Source organism: Chenopodium album, chromosome 7 (assembly GCF_948465745.1).
Source record: "Chenopodium album chromosome 7, dcCheAlbu1.1, whole genome shotgun sequence".
Taxonomy (NCBI): Eukaryota; Viridiplantae; Streptophyta; class Magnoliopsida; order Caryophyllales; family Amaranthaceae; genus Chenopodium; species Chenopodium album.
Window position 1 is genome coordinate 2,194,031 of NC_137840.1, and position 16,869 is coordinate 2,210,899.

At 35.6% G+C, this 16,869-nt stretch overlaps 2 protein-coding genes across 5 annotated transcripts; one reads left to right on the forward strand and one right to left on the reverse strand.

The window, feature by feature from the left end:
• Positions 1 to 2,716: 2,716 nt before the first annotated feature.
• On the forward strand, positions 2,717 to 4,782 carry LOC145638792 (photosystem I chlorophyll a/b-binding protein 3-1, chloroplastic). Its single transcript, XM_081689828.1, has 3 exons — positions 2,717 to 3,045; positions 3,843 to 3,904; positions 4,025 to 4,782. Exons 1-3 carry the CDS (start codon positions 2,899 to 2,901, stop codon positions 4,638 to 4,640), a joined length of 825 nt encoding a protein of 274 aa, XP_081545954.1. The 5' UTR covers positions 2,717 to 2,898; the 3' UTR covers positions 4,641 to 4,782.
• A 451-nt stretch (positions 4,783 to 5,233) lies between these two features.
• Positions 5,234 to 13,271, reverse strand: LOC145638791 (elongation factor Ts, mitochondrial-like). Of its 4 annotated transcripts, none has more exons than XM_081689825.1 (9): positions 13,005 to 13,271; positions 12,455 to 12,751; positions 12,181 to 12,353; positions 11,758 to 11,847; positions 11,492 to 11,666; positions 11,075 to 11,259; positions 9,751 to 9,876; positions 9,510 to 9,598; positions 5,234 to 5,555 (listed from the first exon to the last, which is right to left on the reverse strand). In XM_081689825.1, the coding sequence occupies exons 2-9, from the start codon at positions 12,732 to 12,734 to the stop codon at positions 5,513 to 5,515; spliced, it is 1,161 nt and encodes a 386-aa protein (XP_081545951.1). In that variant the 5' UTR covers positions 12,735 to 12,751; positions 13,005 to 13,271; the 3' UTR covers positions 5,234 to 5,512. The 4 variants fall into 4 exon arrangements, with proteins under 4 accessions (XP_081545951.1, XP_081545953.1, XP_081545949.1 ...); XM_081689827.1 differs by having other exon boundaries at positions 5,234 to 5,550; positions 12,455 to 12,734; positions 13,005 to 13,270; XM_081689823.1 differs by having other exon boundaries at positions 12,455 to 12,734; positions 13,005 to 13,269.
• Positions 13,272 to 16,869: the final 3,598 nt, after the last annotated feature.

Genomic DNA, 16,869 nt, shown 5'->3' on the forward strand with positions numbered 1-16,869 from the left:
GAGCTCTTGCCTGCAGATCCTAAAGGTTGTTCGAGTATAATTGGTTAACTCAGGACTCTAATGAGGTTGATTGGTGTAACTGAGTTTAAAATAGATTCAATGTGCCCTAGCATAGATTCAATGATACCTAGTAAATCTTATGACTGAGAAATTTGGTAGTTAAGTTATAAATTAACTAGTGTGTGATCTTAGTAATGCCCCGAATTGCTAATTTAAAATCACAATAAAAGTAAATTGGAAAATTCGACCCTTTTTTTTAGTCAATGAGTAATTCAAAAGGTTTTAACTTGCATAATTCATTCCATTTTGATTTGTGTTTAAAATTAACCTTTTAAGTAGTTTATATTTGGAGAACAATATCCATGTTTTGTAGCTTTATCATCTATATATGTATTAAAAAAAAAGTTAATAATTGTTGTCCATAAACATAATACGAGAGGTTATTATATAAACCCGAGTGTACCGTACACCCATGTATATTTGTTCTCATTTTGATAATTATTTTTCATTTTTTCAACAAATGAAGAGCAAAAATTAACCTTAGATTAGTTGCCTGTACTGTACACCCGGGTGTATATAACAAATTCTACATAATACGGAGTATACGGTAGTTTATGACATAATCAAAACAAAGATAACATTATTTTGTGAAACCACAAATTTGTTTCTATCAATAAGTTGACATTTGTATAAGTAAATTCATCAAAATTTAGCAATGTAGTGAAGTCATTAATTACCTATAGTGTGGAACTTATCATTTAATAAAGAATTCAAATTAATAAAGATAAACACTCACCCGCCAACATAAATATATTAGTAGTCATGAAATCACAATTAATAAGGTTGCTTAAATGGTTAGAATTCTTATATAATTATTGATGATACTAAAATCAAACTTAAAACACATTTTATTGCTGTAGTATTACATGATCATGATTGTAGTTCAGATGAGTTTAGTTCAGTTCAAGTTAGTTTTTTGTTTCATTTTAGTCTAATATAGCTCAAAAGAACATGACCTTAGCTTCCTACTATAGTAAAACTTCATAATTTTATTTTTATTTGTGTATTTTCACTAAAAAGCGTGATTTTGTATAACTAGTCTATTAAATGAAAAGGTCCCATATAACAGACTAATGTCTTTGCTATAGCAAGGACAAAATTGATAATTAAAAATTTAAAATCAACAATGATGCACAAAAAAGTTATCTTAATGCATAACATGTTGATGGCACAAATTAAAATGAGATCCTAGACCAACTTCCTATTGGAGGAGGATTAAGGATCTTTATCAGCCCATCATAATGGATCAGCCCAACAAGACTAAGAGTAAGACTACGGTTTAGGTGGGGGATCTAGTTCCCCAACCTACCACAGCTTCTGCGGTTGCAAATATGCAATGCACTACCCTTTTGGATTTTCTTATCACACCTAGGGATGGCAATCTAGTCCGGATCCGACCCTACTCCGCCCCGATACGAGGTAAAATATCCGCTCCGAATCCGAGAAAAAAGTAATCTGAGTTCGACTCCGTTAAAATAATCCGACTCCGAGTCGGAGGAGGGTCGGAGTCAGATCCTACAAAAAATCCGAGAAAAAAATCCGACTCCGACAAATGTCCGAATTTAACGGATTATCCGACTCCGACTCCAATAGATAGTAGATTTATGTGTGGGTCATGGTGGCATTGGGTATGGGTTGTAAAGGCCCAAATAGCCCAACATCTCAAAGTATATTGAATAATGAAAAAAAAAACTCGAAGTCGAGTCGGATCGGAGTCGGAGTCGGAGTCGGATGTCGGAGTCGGATGTCGGATTTAACCTCCGACTTCCTGTCGGGTCGGAGTCGGATTTAGCATAATCCGCTCCGAGTCCGACCCGTTGCCATCCCTAATCACACCATTTGTTTTATTTTTCTTCTTCACAAATAGAATTACTTCCTCCGTTTTTAAATACTTGCTCCACTTTCCTTTTCCGGTCGTTTTTAAATACTTGCTCCATTTTCTTATTTGAAAAGCTTTTACAATATTTAATTAATTTCTCCCAACAAGTGGACCAACAATATTAATTACATATTCTCTCTCTTTCAATTTTCTCCACTACTTTTGTTTTTTACAATTTTTTATTCTTCCACCAACCCCACTACCTCCATATTTTATTACTTTCTTCAATTTCTCCTAAAACTCCGCGCATGGAAAAATGAAGCAAGTATTTAAAAACGAAGAGAGTAATAGTCATGTATATTATCTTAAAATGTTGTGATATTAGTTGTCAGTAGAATTATATGTAAAATAATTGTCCCTATTTATCTAAATTTATTATATTTTAAGGACGCTTAGTAAATCATGGTGCAAGATTAATCATACAAATTGAACCAATACGACTATTAATCAAGTAAATTCAAAGGAAGCAAGGTATCCATTCCTTTAAAAAACTTCATAACTATGTTTCAAAAAAAAAAAAAAAAAAAAAAAAAAAAAAAAAAAAAAAAAAAAAATCCAATTTCCTCGGCCTATAATAACTTACGTGGCAATGGGGGGCCATGAAGGAAATCAAGAGCAAAACAATGGCAATATCGTCTATTATCCAACACAAGATGTTAGATGCCACATGTTGAATCCTAGTTGGATAATGAGATATTGAGACAAGCAAAAATGAAAGCCACCTCAGAAGCAATATCCACCTGAAAATTTCATAAAATCTCACCCAATTTTACTTGTCTTTCTATCTCCACCACTTATTATTTGTTTGCCACTCTTATTTTCCACTCTTTTGTGACTTGATTTTGAACCACATCTCTATAATCTCAAACTGAATAGAGTGAGTTTTACTCTATTCAGTACAAACTTATCTAATAATATTATCACTAGAACAATAGTTTGATCATATTTGAGGTTAAAATATGGCAACACAAGCTTTGGTGTCATCTTCCTTGACTTCATCAGTGGAAACTGCAAGACAGATTCTAGGTGCTAGGTCTGGTGTTGCTCCTTCTTCTTCAAGGAGGGCTTCTTTCGTTGTCAGAGCAGCCTCTACTCCACCCGTTAAGGTGTGTTACACTACTTTAGAAATTAGGGCTTGTTTGGTATTACTGTCGGTTTCAAATTTTAAACGTACATGATGTACTACGTAGAAGTATGTTGAATGATAAACGATTGGTAGAATTTGAATTTAGCTTATATCAGATATAGCATTGATCAATTTTGCCATCTTCTAGTAGAATTTAAGTATAAAGCTTTTTGGGCAATTGGTGTATGATGATTTGATCATTCTTATACTTGCTTAACTAGGGTTGTTCTTGATAGAACTTTATAGGAAGTTATAATTTCATCATCTTAATGGACTTATTATACTATTTAACTTACAATGGACATGCTAAGAGTTTGTCCCATATGGTAACTTTATACTACCTCCGATTTTTATTAGTTGCAACTTTGGGGTATTATTGGTGAGATATATAAAAAATTCCAAAGGTGCAACTAATAAAAATCGAAGCTAATAATTTATTTTAAGAGTAAATGATTTATGAGTATTTTTCTTAATTTTTTTTTTAAAAAAAAAAAGAAAAAAAAAAAAGACACACACACACTAGATTAAATTATGATTAAACAAAATACTCTCAGGCAGCACATACTACTTGGAAACATGTTCATCTTGGAAAACACATCCAAACTTCAAATTATGTAGGAATAATTTTAACACCATAAAATGAAAAGTCAAATCATCAAATTATCTTCATAATATTTCCCTTTTTTTCCTAAAAAAAAAAAAAGAATTGATAATAATATTATGATGGGTAGCTGACCATTTTGATCTGATCTTTTCCACTTTGGAATTTGTTGACAGCAAAATGCAAACAGACCCCTTTGGTTTGCATCCAAGCAGAGCCTTGCTTACTTGGATGGCAGGTAAATTATGTTTTATTTATAATGAATGATGCTTTGCATGATTATTTAGTCTCCTAATAATTTTTATTGTTCACGTAATATATATCTATCTTAACATGGTATTGCTTTCAAAACATGCAGTCTTCCAGGAGACTACGGGTTCGACCCACTAGGTCTCTCAGACCCAGAAGGAACCGGTGGCTTCATCGAGCCCAAGTGGTTAGCCTATGGTGAGATCATCAATGGCCGTTATGCAATGCTTGGAGCAGTGGGTGCTATTGCCCCAGAAATCCTCGGAAAAGCTGGTTTGATCCCTGAAGAGACTGCCCTCCCATGGTTCAAAACCGGGGTGATCCCACCAGCAGGCACCTACGACTACTGGGCTGACCCATTCACATTGTTTGTCTTTGAGATGGCACTTATGGGCTTTGCCGAGCACAGGAGATTGCAAGACTGGTACAACCCAGGGTCCATGGGCAAGCAATACTTTTTGGGTCTAGAGAAGGGCTTTGCTGGGTCTGGTGAGCCAGCATACCCCGGCGGACCTATCTTCAACCCATTGGGCTTCGGCAAGGACGAGAAATCTTTGAAGGATCTTAAGCTCAAGGAGGTGAAGAATGGAAGGTTGGCTATGTTGGCTATCTTGGGTTACTTTGTACAGGGTTTAGTTACTGGTGTTGGTCCATACCAAAACCTTCTTGACCACTTGGCCGACCCAGTCAACAACAACATCTTGACTAGTCTCAAGTTCCACTAAGAAATTCTCTCTCCTCCTCTTATGTTCTCAGGGTTACTTCTGGTTTTGTACTATATTGCTTCTTCCACTCCTATGTGCAAATATTATGTGAATTAAAGACTATAATCTACAGACTAAGGAGTAAGGATTAAAGTTATTATCAGTGATAGTTATTCAATCTAATAGATATGCTTTGCTGTGTACATAATTGATATTATCATACTAAACTTAGTCATCTACATAACTTCTCCCGCTGAAAGCGCTGAGTGGGAGAAGGCTGAGGAGGAACTTTTAGTAAGAATCAACCCCCAGCCCGAGTTAGAGCAATAGCAGGCTAACCCCCTTCACCTAAAGTGTTGTATAGGCAGTAATTCGGTTGGATGTAGGGAGTAAGACTTTTCACGAGTCTTTTAACTCCCAAGGAGTTGCAAACCATAATAAAAGCCATGAACGGTTTGATTGAACATATAGGTAAGCAACTTCCACCATTAGATATAAGACATTTCCACTTCCTATAAACTTTTAAATTCGTGTTTAAAATGCATGTTAACCAAATAACTAGGAATAGTAACTAAAAACTAGGTATATCAAGATTACTAGAAGCAAAGCAGAGATCAACAATCTTCTAAGTTCTGTTGCTTCAAAAATGTAGCATTCCAAGTGGCCATGGACTGATAAACAAGGCCACAATGTCAAATCAGTATATGCATGTCTAATAGTTTTAACCCGCAAGGGATATTTTTATTCGACTGTGGGTACAAAAATATATGCTTGATAATTAGATACAAAAATATCCAAAAAATCTACATGTTGCGTTTACCTATGAACTCTCGAGCATTGGTATGTCCAATACCATAAAAAGAAAATGAAAATGACATTCCCATAAGCAAATCCTAAGCAGTCTGAGCCACCTGCTCTGATTCACTTGCCTCTGAACTGCATTAATGATATACATGACCAAATTGTCAGGGGTTATCATAGGAATGAGCTCAATCAAGCAGAACATTTCTTTAACACATGCACAGGATGAGAGAGAATTTTGTGTAAAGGGGACAGGTAAATAAGCATAGATTATTCATTGACATAATATTATGCCATTGATCAGATCCATTTAAAAACTCGATACAATGGGTCCAATGTTGTTATGCATCTTCATTATCTCCTCTAGGATTTCCATATACAATGAACCCAATAATTGACATATTCTTTGACTTTAAATCATTCAAATTTGAGATATTTATCTGAAAACAAATAGTGCTATAAACACCATGCATCAAATTTTGAAAACATAATCCACATAACTTTACAATGTAAAAACAGCCCTATTAGACATTTTAAACAGCAATCCTAACTTTAAGCAAAAAAATAGCTTAAGTTCACCCTCATCTAACAGTTTTGCCGACCAAAGGCAAATAGTGATGGTTACTCTTTGTGAACACTTGAATTATATAATGATTAATGGAAGAAATGTAATCATTTTTTGTTGGAGATTTAATGTTGCTTTAACAAAATATTATAAAGGTGGTTGCTTGCAATTTTCTTACAAAGTAGTTTTTCTGAAGAAGTGATATATATACTACCTTTTGAAAATAAAATAAGTCAATCAGCGGATTGTGAAATCTGACTGATCTTCTCTATCTAATGAAAGGGGAGAGTAATCGCACAATCTGAAGGTTCTATAAGTTCAACAATTTTTCTATAGGTCTTAGGGGACTATAGCCTTGTTTGGTAAAGTTTTAAAATTGTTTTTAGCTTATTGAGGCTTTTTAGTGGTTTGACCAAATGAAAAAGATAATTTGAGTGTTTGGCAAATAGTTTATTGGGCTCTAAAAGCTCGTTTTGAAAAAAGCTCAAAAAAAAAGGAGCTTTCTAAAGTTAGCTTATTGAAGAATTGGCATTTTAGTTATTACATGCACTAGAACATGTATTTACCAAACACCTTTACACAACCATCCGGCTAGTCTAACAAGTTAATGTAACCAACTAGTCAAACCAGTTAATATAATCAGTTGTATTAATTAGCTACCAACTAATTACCAAACAGGGCCTATGACCATTCAAATAATCCATTTTGTTAGTATCTTAAGATTATCTTCAGCTTAGTCATTTAGATCCTGCTCTCTTCACATCTTTTAGCTGAATTGCTCTTGATCACATTTCACTTAGGACACATAGTGTACAAAATAAAGGCATGTAAAGAAAATTGTGGAGTAAGTCCAAAGGCTATATAATTGAAATCCAATGCCATTTTAATCATAGAACTCATTCACAGTATTTATAGCACCACCCATCAAAATAGTTTTACTTTCATCACTTATAAATTTACCTTGTCAACGTAGGTCCAAAGAGTAAAACAATGAAAGGAAGACTCTGCAGAAACAAGTCAGCCCCTCCTATAGCACCATCTTTCTACAGAGTCTTTCTTTCATCTTGTATAAATTTCCCTGTACAAGGTAGGTCCAAAGAGTAAGCCGATGAAAGGAAGACACCGTCTGAAGGTGGTGCCACAAGACTGTGAATGAAAAAGCCCCCCCCCCCCTCTTCCTATTTTCCAGTTCACAGTATCTAAAGCACCTTACGACAAAGACTTCCTTTCATTGTTGAGTGGCCCCTTAAGGATGCGTGATACATGGAATATTTGTCCACTTTATGTGGTTCTTTCAACTAGATTTTGCAGTATTTTTCCCCATTTTTATTCCTTTCTAACTCCTTTCGTACATAATTGTAGTCATTTTGGCCTTGTCGTCCCTCTTGGTGTGTTTGTTCATCCTTGTAGGTACAATGGGAGAATTGAGGCTTGAGCATGGCAAAAATGAGTAAAGGAAGCCACCATCCCTCTTGGAGTGTGCGCGCACACCCATTCAGATCACCCAAGGAGCGGACATGCATACAAGCCAAAAGTGGGAGCTACTGCTGTGAAACCCGATTTTTGGGCGGATTTTACTATGTAACTCTTTAGGCCTATGGGTATAAATACCTCCCTTGGCTTATTTTGTACGAGTTTTTTTTTCTTTTTCTTAGGCCCTTATCTCTTAGTTAGTGCTTAGAGCTCTCATTAATTAGTTTAGGTTCTCTCAAACTCAATCACTATAGTAGATTAATTGAAGTTTGTTCTCTTACTTTCATCAATTTCTCCAACTTTGAAGCTCCACTAGTAATCTCTTTCCTCTATCTCTTTTTATCTTCTGTTTTTACTTGCTTTGAATTGTTAATTTCTCTTTAATCTTGTTCAATTCTTATTGCATGCTCAACCTACCTTCTTCTTATCACCTTTCTCAAATTGTTAAATTAATACTAGAATTACAACTTGAAGCTATATTGTTCTTCACCATGATGTGTGAGTAGTCTCTTAGCTAGGGGTTGAGTGAAAACCTAACCAAGCCACGGGTTAAATAATTTTGGATGCTTGCATGTTTATTTGGGTGGTTGATTAATAGTTCAAGAGTTGATTATATGCATGTATAATTTGAAGACCACTTGTTGCTCGTGTTTCACTTCTTATGTTTGCATTGAAAGATGAAGTTATGTTGTGAGTCTTCTCTTGTGAGATTAGCTAAATTTCCATCTTGATTAAGGTTTTTTGTTTAGATGATGTGGTTGCTTTAGTTTCGATAATTAGGTGAGAAATCCCAATTATTTGTGGATACGATCCTTTACTTGCCCTAGACTTGTCTTAGGTTGGTTAGGGTAGAAATATTGTTTGGCCTTAGGGTGTTTGATCAACGACCAAATATCCCTCTGCCAATGTGAGATGCCAAAAATAGGATGGGTTATTAGACTCTCTTCAAAAGATTTGAACCTTAGATGCCCTATCCATGGCAATGCCTGACCCACTTTAGTAAGGACATATTATATACCACATCATAGCAATCTAAGGTTTAGCACGGTACTATTATAGTGAGCATAGCACAATTCTTCTTAATGGAAGGTTGGTTTGCCTAGGTATATAGAGCCATACAAAGAAAAGAGCCATATGTGCAGACAATAATCAGATTTGTACCAATAGCATCCCTTTTACAAGTACGGGAGTCATCACAAAAGCCACTGCACCATCCACACCCTCTATTCATTCACAATATTATATATTATTCATACTTTTTCTTAAGGGAACAGGATTTCAAAGCACAAGGCTTACACCAAGCATGTAATGTATTCCTTTTCTAATTTCGCCATCGTTGGGAACTATGGGAAGGGGTACATTACTAGGGATCTAATCCCCTGTCCCAAAAAGATTGTACCGCGTAATATTTCTACTAATTTTGACCATTACATACAATCATTTAATACTGCCTCCATATACAACAATAACAAAATGAATTATGGATACATTGTTTACTATGATGTCTCCTATATTAATTTTCATGCCACCCAATAATCATTTATATTTGTGACACATTAAATTTTAATCGTTACTATTACTACACCATTGAATTCTTTTTTATTGCCTTGTTTCACTTTTTGCAAGGTTCCCACATTCAAATGTTACTATCTTTATACAAGTATTATAAAAAAATACAAATATTTGATATTTGAAAGTTACACCTTGAGACAAATCAAACAAGCTCTCACATGACTATGTTCCTTTATGAATTTTTCAAGCAAGCATTAGATTTCTTGGGACATCCAAAATAAAGTATATATATTTTAAGGGGAAGTAACACAAGAAAAGTTAGTTTAGATTCAACATTTTGGCAAATCCTAGCAAACCACCCAAAGAATAACAAGCCATACTCCTTTAGTTTAGACATGTAACAACATACTATCCTACATCAGCAATTTTACTTTCATACAGGCACAACGCCTTGAATAAAGATGACAAAGAATGAGTAAATGTACATCAGATTATCAGAGTAGAAAAACTTCAGGAATGGAATGGTTCTGACTTCTTACCTCTCAATTCCTTCTCCGACTGCCAACCTAAAAAAGCTTACAATCTTTACAGGGGACCCAACTTCCTTGCTCAGATTATCCAAAACAGTCTGCAAAAAATGCAAAATGATAAACATCACAATCCTATTAATTCCATGCAAAAGCAAATAATGCATTTCTGGGCTACAGTTAGTAAGAAAGTCCAATCAGTAGGGCAAAGAACAAAAACCCAAATCCAAGTACTTCTACAAGATTAACTAACCTTCACATTGACTGTATCATCAAGAACATACTTTTGCTCCAAAAGAACCACTTCCTCTAAGTATTTCCTGATTCGTCCTTCTACCATCTTCTCAATGGCCATCTTAGGCTTCCCAGATGCTTCTGCCTGTGTTAACAGAAAGCAATCTCATAGATTAACAAACATTAGGTGGAATACTTGTCACAATTAATCCATATGCAAAAATTAGCTTGAAAAGAAGAAGCAACATAAACACAATGGATATAAAGAACAAAGATAGCTTTGCAGAAGTAGCCAGTAAAGGGTAAGTAGTATAAGAAAAACACAGGCAAAGGGTTTAGAGGAAAGCACACAATGGGTAATTGCAGTAACGCAATAACATTCTCTTCATGAGAAGCATCTATCCTAAAGATAATCACTAAAAGAGGAAAAATGGACTGATGTCTACAAGCTTTCTTTCCATTATACTTCCTCCATTCGTTAACAATTACAACAATTGAAGGTTCATGCTTGCCAATCCATTCGTTAACAATTACAACTTTGAACACTAATATTTTTCATATTCTATAAATAACAAGTTTAAAAAGTTGATATTTTGAAAATATAAATTAAGACTAACACAGCAACATTTTAAATAAAACTTTATGTATATATATATATATATATATATATACAAAAATTGCATTTGAACTGCCAATCCAATTTTTGTGATTAATTAAAAACTAGATTAAATCCCGTGCAATGCACGGTTGTTAAATATTTTGGACAATTTTATTATAATTTTTTTTATATAATAACTTGAGTATTAAATAATATAGAGTATATTAAAAATAAAAGCATGTAAGAGAAAATATTTTAAAAAAAACATGTGATAGTTATAAACTTATAATGGATAGTTTAATCTTTTAGGGAAAGATTTATATTTTATATGAAATAAATTATGTCATAATTTTTTTTCTTAAGTAACAATAATTTTTGTAGAAGGTACTTTTGGAGGGAAATTTTTTAATAATACATTGACAAGTGTGTTTTAAGATTCGCTTTTAGTAGTATGTAATTGATAGAGGAAATACTTCATCAAGATAAGCATCAAACATGAATTGAATCTCCATTTTGTAACTCCTTCTGACCTATCCATAGTTGGATTGATTGACAATGCCGACATAATCTAATTGCATTTGAACCAAGCAAAATACGGAAATGCCAGTAAAGAGAACCAATAGCTTCTCAACGTCCTAATATAAGTAGACGGGACAACAAAGACAACCCTAGTTTATTACAGATTAAACAAAATCATGTGATAATAAACGACCATATGCATCAGCAAAGCAAACCAATACAATACCTGAGATCTGAGAATTTCACGTTCATTATCTAAGGCATCAGAGGAAACAAGTTCCTTTGAGAGAAATAAGGGTTTGGAAGCTACTACATGCATAGCTAACTCTGATCCAACACGTTGTAGGGCAGCCAAGTCAACATTTGGGTTCTCCACTTGTAAAGATAAAATTGCAGCCATACGACCCAGGCCTGAATGAAGACGTCGGAATAGCTTAGTTATTATCTGGTTATTAGTCCAAAGTATTCTTCTAGCAAAACAATCCTACTGCATAGCACTGATGAGTCATGACTATTTTCTAAGGCATATCACAACTAAAAAATAATCAATCTTTTGTATCAATTGCAAGATTTCATCAGAAATTTTCTGTCCAACTATTATACAGGTTTCTTTGAGCAGTAAATCAGAACTGAATCACATTACCTGATTGGGGACTTGAATGAAGGTATGTAGAAATGACACCAGGTGAAGTTTTTGACAATGCAAAGCCCCTCCTTAGTTTGACATTTTCCCCCATCATAGCTGCCAGCTCAACAACTGCCTCTTGCACACTCTTCTCTCCGCTTAGTTTTGGATGGGTTAGATTCAGCTTCAAGCTCTGGATCATTTACATGTTACAATGAATCGCCATATATCGACAAGAATGAATAACTGGAGAGCAGATCAATAGGATGGAGCAAATTTCAGACCTCTAAATATTCAAGTGTCACTGGAAAGGCTTCAGCTACTTGCTGAGAAGAACCCTCGGCTGACAATGCCAACTTTGCTAGAGATAAAGCCTGAGAGATTGGTAAACAAATGAAACCAAGTTATAAGATGAATATATCAAATAAAACAATACAAGAAAGGAGGAAAACAAGACACGAGCATGCATCCAAAGCAAAATTTTTTCAAGAATTATATGAAATTTTTTCTTCATCACTTCCAAAGTATCAATCCCCTTAGACATCACTGACTCACTGTTCTATCACAACCTGAGATTTTCAATATTTCTTATAGATTAGCATAACGAATGCAAGATCAGCATAATTAAGGTTTTCCAAATATTGATACAATTACAAACACTATGAACACCAAGGGAACAGTGAAAGCTGAAAGGATCTCACACTGACCATGTACTGAAATATATCATTCCTTGCAACAAAATCAGTCTCACAATTCAGCTCAATAATAGCAGTTTTTGTGTCATCCTGAGCAAGGGCAAGCAAACCTTCGGTGGCTGCTCGGGACGACTTCTTTGAAGCCAGGTAAACTCCTCGTTTCCTCAGCTCCTTCTGAGCAGCATCTGCAGGAAAACAATCACATTATAAATTCAAACATCGAAAAAACTTCTAAACAGCGCCTCGAAAACATCAGCCTAATATCAAAAGTAGTTCTTTTCCTTACCAATGTCCCAATTACAATCAACTAGAGCAGATTTAACATCTTTAATAGGAGCACTTGTTCTTTCTCTGAGCTGCTTAATAAGACCCATCTGATCAGATGATGATGCAGCAGAATATCTCCTCAAAAACAGCCCAGAAAACCCCATAATAAACTGAACATCATCAACAATTGTGCCAGAACAATTTCTTTTGACAGCAATGGTCGAAAACCCATGATGCCCAGATCGCATTTTGCTGCAAATAATCCCAATTGAGCGCCTTGCACCCCCAGAAAAAGCCATCTGAATCAAATTTTCAACTGGGTTTTTAGTATAATTGCCCAAATTACATAGAAAACAGTAGGGTTTTCAGTATAATTGGTTAATTTAACACAAGAATAAGTAGGGTTTAAGGAAATGTAACAGGGGTTTTAGAACAAAATTATAGAAAAACACAATCTTTAACAAAAAAAAAAAGAAAAAAATGATAGAAGTTGGGAACAAGAATAAAAGGGAAGAAACATGAAAAATATGAAATTAGATTATTGATTATTCAGGAATCGGAAATCTTACCTTGCAGGGCAATAGCAGAAGAAGAAAAGAGGTTGGGAAGACGACACAAGAAGTGGGGATCGTCGGAGAAAGGGAGTTAGTGGTGGTTGTGATGGCTGTGAAGTGACTGAAGCAGCACACTTTTGCGGAGGGCGACGGCTGTGCTGGTGGACTGGTGGAGAGAGAGAAGAGAAGTTGTTTGTGGGTTGAAAGTGTGAAGACTTTGCAAGGCTTTGCGCTAGATGGGTTGCCGGTCCGAGCCTGTGTCTTGTTTGGGTCTGTTGGGTATTCAAGATTAAGCGATTATTGGCCCGAGTAATACACTGTAGGGAATAGATTTCAAGCTTTAATCTCACTAGCTTAAACTCCACTGTGATCATACACTAAAGTACGGTGACGTCCAAAAGGGAAGAAGATAGAGCAAAAGAGTCACCAACAAGTTTTAGGAACTTGTAAACCGTTCACGAGGTGAAGGTTACACCCCTTAACGATCCAAGAGATCGTCAACTCCATAAGGTCATGAACCAAATAAGGGTTCGGGGATGATGGTACAAATCCAACCTAAAAGAGATTGAACTTGCCCTAATAATAGGCCTCTACTTTATTCTGATCGTATTCATGTGCGCTTTTTAATTAACATGCAATCAATAGGATTAACCCTAAACCTGTTTAATCTATGTTGATTGAATATTAATGCACAAATAAATCTATTATTGGCGATCACTTGAATTTTAATCACATTAACCCTAAACAAGATTATTAATTATCTTATTAAGCGTGATTACAAGTACCGAATTCCCTTTAAACATGCATAAAAGGTGTGATCAAGCAATAAAAATAAATATCAAGCAACATAATAAATAAATAAATAATATCATGAATAATAATCATAAATTATAACAATTATAATCATAATCATATTCATGTTAATATTACAGCATAATAATAGCAAGATCCTAGGCATGATACTAACAAGATTAATAACAAACCCTAGCATGTCACTAAGCAATAAAAATCAAATCTTTAACCCTAACATGATACTAACAATCATAAATATTAGGAAAAACATAGGAAGCATCATAGGAATCATATTTAATATTAAAATTACCCTAGACATGATACTAGGAATATCATAATAACAATATAAACATGATATCTACATCATAATATCAATTAAAACCATTAAAGTACTTACTTTGATGCCTCGTACCTCTTTCTAATAACAAAATACACGCGTTAGTAACTTCAAGGAAAATAATAATCAAACAATTAAATTAAATAATTGAAAGAGAGATTTGGGACCAAACCCCCAGAAATTAAACCTTTCACGTCTAGGGCGAAGGCAACTTCGAATATGGCTAGGTGTTTCTAGATCTTGCGAATGCGGAATTTTGCATGAAAAAAGCAAGGAAAGAATCAAGAGAGAATTGATGATGAATGAAAACTGATTGTAGATGATAATTCGTGAGAATTGATGTATGAAAACGGAGTTTTTAATACGTTATTTATAGATAAAATCAGCCAAAAGATAAAATTGACAAAACAGAGTTTGACGCACAAAAAACAGAGCTGGCGCAAGCCCTGTCTAATTGGCGCCAGGCACCAACACCAGCGCCAGGCGCCAAGCCTGGTTTTAACTCGTTTTCGAAAATCAGATAAGTTTGCCGTACTGGAGGATAAAATCATATAATTTCCTCAAAAATGCTATTTGATTTTGATTAAGACTCTGAAAAGTCAACAAAAGTCAATTTACCAATGCTAATTGAATTAGGAATGAAAAGAACCTTCTAGAAGAATCTAGAAGACTAAAACCACTCCTAATTGCATTAGGAATGATAAATCATATTAGGCCCTCCCCTAGATCATTGGGCCGTATATAAAGCTCAAACCGGGCCCAGTTTAGTAAATTGGCCATAACTTCCTCAATATTCATCGGAATTGGGCTTATAATATATCGTTGGAAAGCTCTTGTCAAGCCCCATCCAACTACACTACTATTGGACCCATATCATGGACCAACCAAACTGGATTGGCTGTTTTCTTAAAATAAGTTTTCAAAAACAGAGAGAAGAGAAAAGAAATTAAAAATGTCCGCAACACTAGACTTTCCACACTTTCGCTTCATTCGATTATGATTCGACGTGAAAGGTACTCATCACTGGGTTTGGTTTTGGGGAGACACAAATGGGTGTCTACAGAAGCCCCCACTTTGGCTGAGTTTGGAGAAACGCGAGTTTCGAAAACGAAAGCCAAAGTACCGATAGGGACGGAGAATGATTCATAACGTTCTGCGATCCTAAATCACTCTTGTAACGCCGATACCTGCAAAACTAGAGTTAGTTAAACAGATAAAAGAGTTAAGAGACGCGTATCTTACACCGTCGAGCACACGTCTCTGAAAGTAACCGATTTACTGCTGTCGCTTTACTGTTGTTTTGATGACCTCCTGCAAGCTAGAGAATGCCATCCCGCTTGAAAACTGCTACGCCTGTAACTGCTTCCAAATTGGAAGATTGCTTCGCCTGAAATGATCCTCCTCCGCTATGATAATATTCCACGTCCAAGGGAACATCATCGAAGATCATTTCTCTCGAAACAATCCTCATCCGCATTGATAATATTCCACGTCCAAGGGAATACTATCGAAGATTATTTCTCTTGAAATAATCTCCATCCGCATTGATAATATTCCACGTCCAAGGGAATACTATCGAAGATTATTTCTCTTGAAACAATCTCATCCGCATTGATAATATTCCACGTCCAAGGGAATACTATCGAAGATTATTTCTCTTGAAACAATCTCCATCCGCATTATTACCATCTTCCATGACTAAGGGAACATGATCGAAGACAACTTCACCTGAAATTACCTCCAGTTGTTTGCGACAACTCTCCGCAAGATAGGGAATGTCGTCGAGGATATCCTCTCTTGAAGCCATCCTCATTTGATGCAATAATTTTCCTAAGGAAATTACCGAAGACCTCCATCTGTCGATCTTTAAAAGTTCGCCTGAACTTTGCTTCCGCTATGCCTATACGTCGGTGCTTCTGCTGCTTTGAACCTATATATCGGTGCCTTTTACTGCTTTGAACCATTATATCGGTGCCTTTTGCTAATGAGCCAATGCTTAGGCGCTTTAAGCTAAGTGAGACGATCTTTCATCACACTAGTAGAAAAATTGAAAAAGGCACCGCTCAATGGCCACCGGTTTTTGAAAACTGGTGGCTTAATAAATGGGCGGGATTAGGCATATGTACATTGCCACCGGTTCAAACCGAACTGGTGGCATAAATGATAAAGGCCACCGGTTTTGAACCGGTGGCAATAATCAAATAATAATAAAAAAAGCCCACCATTCTCTTTCCCTTTCCTTTATATACCTAACCCTAATCTTCTCTCTCCTCTATCACCTCTCCTCCTGCTCTCCTCCTTCTCTCTATCTCCTTCGTTCTTACTCCCCCTCTCTGTTCTCTCTCTCTACCCTGAATCTCTCTCGTCGACCTCCTCCTCTCTCCTGATCTCTCTTCTCTTTCTCTCTCCTTAACCCTAATCTTCTCCCTCTCTCGCGGTATCTTCCTCTCTCCTTCGTTCGGCTCGTCCACCGCCGTAACAACAACCACCGCCGCATCAACAACCACCGCCATTAACCATCAAGCTTATTGTCGCACTTACTCTCTCCTCGTGATGAAAATATGGGTTTTCTGGTCTAATTCGACCATGAAAACTCTAGATCTAGAGTTTTCATGGTCGAATTAGACCTTTATAACACAAATTCAAGATAATTTCGGGGGTTTTTGCTAAAATTCGAGGTAATTTCTATTTTTTCTTACTTTTATTTTGTTTTTTGTTATTTTTGGTGGAGTTCATGGGTTGTGGTGGTTT